The 5,030-nt window shown below is 57.7% G+C and overlaps 1 protein-coding gene across 3 annotated transcripts; it reads left to right on the forward strand.

The window, feature by feature from the left end:
• Positions 1-286: 286 nt before the first annotated feature.
• Positions 287-4,820, forward strand: LPXN (leupaxin). 3 transcript variants are annotated; one of them, XM_052693028.1, is made up of 10 exons: positions 287-432; positions 1,139-1,307; positions 1,894-2,042; positions 2,152-2,207; positions 2,505-2,610; positions 2,679-2,837; positions 2,906-3,079; positions 3,145-3,226; positions 3,335-3,483; positions 4,212-4,820. In XM_052693028.1, the coding sequence occupies exons 2-10, from the start codon at positions 1,295-1,297 to the stop codon at positions 4,476-4,478; spliced, it is 1,155 nt and encodes a 384-aa protein (XP_052548988.1). In that variant the 5' UTR covers positions 287-432; positions 1,139-1,294; the 3' UTR covers positions 4,479-4,820. The 3 variants fall into 3 exon arrangements, with proteins under 3 accessions (XP_052548988.1, XP_052548990.1, XP_052548989.1); XM_052693030.1 differs by having other exon boundaries at positions 2,508-2,610; XM_052693029.1 differs by having other exon boundaries at positions 288-432; positions 2,682-2,837.
• The last annotated feature ends 210 nt before the right edge of the window (positions 4,821-5,030 follow it).

A 5,030-nucleotide genomic window follows, 5' to 3' on the forward strand; every position in this document is an offset into this window, starting at 1 on the left:
AGGCCTGGGTTGGCCTTTGGCGTTTAATTCCGGTCTGCCAGTAGACAGAGGGGCAGTGAGAGTGCTCAGTAACCTGCTGTTCTGTGGAGAACCACGGCCTGATTCCTTCTGGCAAGACCCCAAGCTGTGGGGAGGAGGTGCCCGTCCTGATGCCAGAGCTTCTCTGGGTTAATTGCCCCTTTGTAGGCAGGGCATGAGATTGCTTAATACTCATCAAAATGGCTTGGCTAAAGCACTGTGAACATACAGCTCAGCTCAGGACGGCTCAGTCATCTGCATCAGGTGCTTCATTGCAATAGAGGCCGTATCTGCACTGAGGGGACAGTCAAATCACTGAGATGCCTACAAATAACCCAAGACCTTCTGCAGACAGGAAGGTTCATTTCTTTCGAAAAGGGAAGTGTCTGACAACCACGCTGCTTCAGAGCCACAGTAAGAATGTAACCACCCACACTCCTCTTGCCTTTGGGTGGCTCTTGTAATGCTTGCCCTGAAACAAGCTGCGGAGCCTGGGGTTTGGCTCCCGTGCAGCTTTTCCTGAGACAGCACGCTGCTGAATGTCCTCACTGTGGGACGGTAACAAAAGAGCTGTCACCAGCGTGGAGAATGTTAGTAACTAAATGAACCTTGGTGTGCTAGCTTGGTACAAAAGGGCTTAATTCAGCACCGGTGGCTGAGCTGGTTACAAATGGTTGCTGGTTCCAAATGCTGGGGCTGAAATGGAGGAGGTGGCAGCAGAGATGTGGTGCCAGGGAATGTGGGAGGGAGATCAAAGAGATCCCCATGGCATGGGAGGGATGGCAGAATGAGGCTGTAGCAGGACGAGATGTGTTACTGTAGGAGAAGTAGCAGGGAGCCATGGGCTCTGCCAGAATGGCGAGTATCATTTGGTCCCATAGCTTTGCAGCAGCCTTGGAACCATCCAAAGGGGGCTAGCAAGGATGCAGTGTGGGTACCCTCTCCATGAAGGCACAGATGTGCTGGGGGGATGCAGGGGTGCCTGCTGCACACGGGGATGCCATCTCTGCCGTGTAGTCCTGATGGATCCCAGCAGATGACCACAAGGAACCCAGGTTCCTTGTCAAGTCAGGAGCCCCTTTGTCAGCCACTGCTCACTTTGTTTCCTTTCTGGCCCCAGCCTTCATCACTTGTTACTTGTTGCATGTGATGCGCAACCCACAAAAGGAAAAAGCCCAGCGATGAACCCTAGCGTCAGGGGTGGAGGCAAGGCTGGGAGCGGAACTGAGCACTGGTGCAGCCCAGCCTGCTGCTCGCACTGCCCTGCAGAGGCAGGATGGAGGATTTGGGTAAGCTGGGTCGCTCTGGTGCTGGGGAAGGCTGAGCTGGCCCCGTGGCCAGGCTCGCTGCAGGGTCCTGTCCTGGTGGGCTGGAGAGCTTCATCTTTCTTGCATTGCTTGAGCAGGTGGGGGTGGCACAAAGGGGACGGCAGCAGGGCTGCTCCTCCATCTCGGGGGACAGACGGGCGGTTGAACTTTGCCAAAAATGGAGACTGCTCAAAGGCAGGAAGCGGGCTTCAGTGACGGTGCAATCTTGTCTGTGCACAGTGGGGCCCAACAGCCTGCTGAGAAAGGCGGCACCATGAACAGGGGTGCCTTGGCCCCAGGCAGGGAGACGGGGCCCAGGGGGCAGCTGCCAGAGGTGCCTGTCACCATGTCCTGTCGTGACAGTGGCAAGCTGAAAGTAGAAAGGGCTTTATCCATATGGATATCCCACCACTCTAGGGCACAGGAAGCACCAAGGGTGAACTTTCCTGTGCCAGGGTTGTGCTTGAAGAAACTTCAGGGTGATAGATGTCCCTTTGTAAGCTGGAAGCAGCTTACACCTGGGGCACAGAGAGGGGCAACAGATTCCTATTTGCATCTCTCCGTGCAGATGCGTTGCTGGCAGAGCTGGAGCAGAGCTCCAAGCCGGCCCCAGCGAGCTACATGTTGCTGACACCCAGCAGCAGGCAGCAGGACTCACCTCCAGGCAAGCCCCCAGCTCCCAGCAACCAGAAGCCACTTACATCAGCAGCCCCAAAGGTAATGCCTGGAGCCTGGGAAGGCCCTGCTCAGCCCACGAAAGGGGTGGGAGTGCTGGGTGAGTGCTGAAAGGTGCTGGGGGCTCAGCCACAGGGATTTGTCCTTTCAGGTGCCACTGCCACCTCGGTCTCAGCCTTCAGGCAAAAGTTTGGAATCTGTGTACAGGTAAAATACAGCCATGAGATGGCAGAGCCATTGGGGTTACCTGTTCCTTAGTTTGGACACACTCACCTGGCTTCCTCAATGTTTCCACAAAAACCAAGTCCTTCTGTGAGCTGGGGTGAGGGGGTCACATCCTGCTGTGCCTGCTGCCAGGGTAAGGGGTGGGCTTCCAGTATGTCCCCTACCATGGCTCATGGGGACGGAGCAGCTTTTTTGGGGTGAAGGGAAGATGCTCTGTCCCACACGCTCCTCAGTCTTAGGGGTGAAACTGCAGTACCTATTGCTCTCTGCTGTGCCCAGCAGCCCCATGCCGACCCCACAAGCACTGCCTGCTTCGCCAGAACCCACAGCGGCCGCCCGGCAGCTGGATGAGCTCCTGGCTGACCTGGGCCAGATGCAAAGCAAGGTGAGCTGCATCCTGGGGCAGGCAGAACGGGGTAGACCGGAGCCCATCCCTCACCTACCCCATCCCAGCAGCTGGCAGCAGTGGGGCAAGGAGCCGGAGCGCCGGCAGCCCCTGAACACTCGCTGGACCACATGCTGGGTGGCCTGACGCGGGACCTGCAGGAGCTGGGCATCACCGCTGCTCCTGCCGCTGCCTGTGCCGCCTGCCACAAGCCCATCGCCGGCAAGGTGAGCCATGGGGTGGAGCGTGGGGCTCACAGCAGCCCCCAGGTCCCTCACTCATCTCTGTCGTGCAGATGTTCACAGCCCTAGGCGAAACCTGGCACCCCGAGCACTTCACCTGTGCCTGTTGTGGGCAGGAGCTGGGCGGGCGGCCCTTCTTTGAGCGTGGGGGGCAGGCGTACTGCGAGGAAGACTACCACCAGGCCTTCTCCCCACGCTGCGCCTACTGCGCTGGACCCATCCGCGAGGTAAGCACGGCCCTGCCCTCCTCTGCGCCCCGCTACCCAGCGCCTCACCTCTCCTGTGCCCACAGAAAGTCCTCACCGCCATGGACCAGACCTGGCACCCCGAGCACTTCTTCTGCGCCCACTGCGGGAAGGTGTTTGGAGATGACGGTTTGTATCCGGGGGACATCCCCCCGCTCCCCACCCCATCACCCTGCCGGGCACCTGCATCTCTCCATCTCAGTCCTTCTTTAGTCCATCCCACTGCCTTCTTCGCAGGGTTCCATGAGCGTGGTGGGAAACCCTACTGCTTCCAGGACTTCGTGGTCCTCTTTGCGCCCAAGTGCCAGGGCTGTGAGCGGCCTCTGACGGATAACTACCTGTCGGCCCTGCAGGGCGTCTGGCATCCTGAGTGCTTCGTCTGCGCGGTGAGTGGGCAGCAGGACAGAGGGATGCAGGGCAGGTGCATCCTCAAAGCCATGCCAGCCTTCTCCCTTTAACTACTTGGCTGAGAGATGGCTGAACACAAGCCAGCAGTGTGCCCAGGTGGCCAAGAAGGCCAGCAGCATCCTGGCTTGTATCAGTGACAGCGCAGCCAGCAGGGAGCAGGGAGCTGATCCTCGCCCTGTACTCGGCTCTGGTGGGGCTGCACCTCCAGTGCTACGGTCAGTTTGGGGCCCCTTACCAGAAGAAGGACATTGAGGACACAGCGTGTCCAGAGAAGGACAGTGAAGCTGTGAGGGGTCTGGAGCACAGCTCTGATGGGGCATGGCTGAGGGAGCTGTGGTGGTTCAGTCTGGAGGAGGCTCAGGGGAGACTTTATTGCTCTCTACATCGACCTGAAGAGAGGTAGTGAGGAGAGAGGGGTTGGCCTCTTTTCTCAGGTAACATTGAAAAGATGAGGGGGAATAGCCTCAAGTTGCACCAGGGAAGGTTCAAGCTGGCTATTAGGAAAAATTTGTTCTCAAGAAAGTGGTGATGCAGTGGCACAGGCAGCCCATAGAGGTGATGGAGCCACCATCGCTGGAAATGTTCAGGAAGCATGTAGATATGGCACTGAGGGACATGCCTGAGTATGCATAGTGGCAATGAGGCGGCAGCAGGACTAGGTGATTTTAGAGGTCTTTAGCAACCTTAAGGGCTCTCTCCCCCACAGGACTGCTTGAGCGGCTTCAGCAATGGCTCCTTCTTCGAACTGGAGGGCCGGCCCTACTGCGAGCTGCACTTCCACCAGCGGCAGGGCAGCGTGTGCCAGGGCTGCGGGCACCCCATCACGGGCCGCTGCATCACAGCCGCCGGGCGCAAGTACCACCCCGAGCACTTCATCTGCGCCTACTGCCTGAGCCAGCTGCACAAAGGCACCTTCCGTGAGCACGGGGACAAGATGTACTGCCAGGCCTGCCACGACAAGCTCTTCCTTTGAGCTCCGAGTTCTGTGCTTCTAGGAGCTGCTGCTTTGCTTGGCTTCCCTGTCATCAAGAGCATTGCCCCTGCGGAGCCAAAGATCCCTAGGATTGTACCCCTCTCAGCATCCCCAGCGCTGCCCCAGCTGAAGCAAACACTGCCTCTTGTCCCACCCCTCCACAACCACAGCATTGTTCCTTTCATACGCGACAGTCCTGGCCTTACACCCACAAAACCCCAGCTTTCACTTGAGCAGGCTTCCCTCAGCCACTTCTCTTACACTGTCGCTGCCAGTTTAAACAAAAAAAATTAAGAAGAAATTTCTATTTCTCAAGTTGTGCAAATAAATGTAAGCCAACTACGTGCTAGACTGCGTAGAGCTGAAATCCAGGAAGAGGCACAGCAGGAGAAAGCTGTACTCCGGGGCTACACAGTGCTTCAGCTCCTCCCATTACTCTTTCAGCAGACACCAACCGCAGCGGCTGGATGTCCAGCTGGGTAGGACAGCCCGAGCTGTAAAGCTAAGAAAGAAAGGTGGCAGCCTCACATCCAACACACACCAACAGAAGGA

This window comes from Tympanuchus pallidicinctus, unplaced genomic scaffold, assembly GCF_026119805.1.
Source record: "Tympanuchus pallidicinctus isolate F22 unplaced genomic scaffold, pur_lepc_1.0 scaffold3, whole genome shotgun sequence".
In the NCBI taxonomy this organism is placed as follows: domain Eukaryota; kingdom Metazoa; phylum Chordata; class Aves; order Galliformes; family Phasianidae; genus Tympanuchus; species Tympanuchus pallidicinctus.

Bases quoted from the DNA above. Each gene is read 5' to 3' on its own strand.
- LPXN (XM_052693028.1), top strand. The intron at 2,611-2,678 runs GTGAGCTGCATC...ACCCCATCCCAG, and splicing joins TGGGCCAGATGCAAAGCAAG to CAGCTGGCAGCAGTGGGGCA. The intron at 3,227-3,334 runs GTTTGTATCCGG...CCTTCTTCGCAG, and splicing joins GAAGGTGTTTGGAGATGACG to GGTTCCATGAGCGTGGTGGG.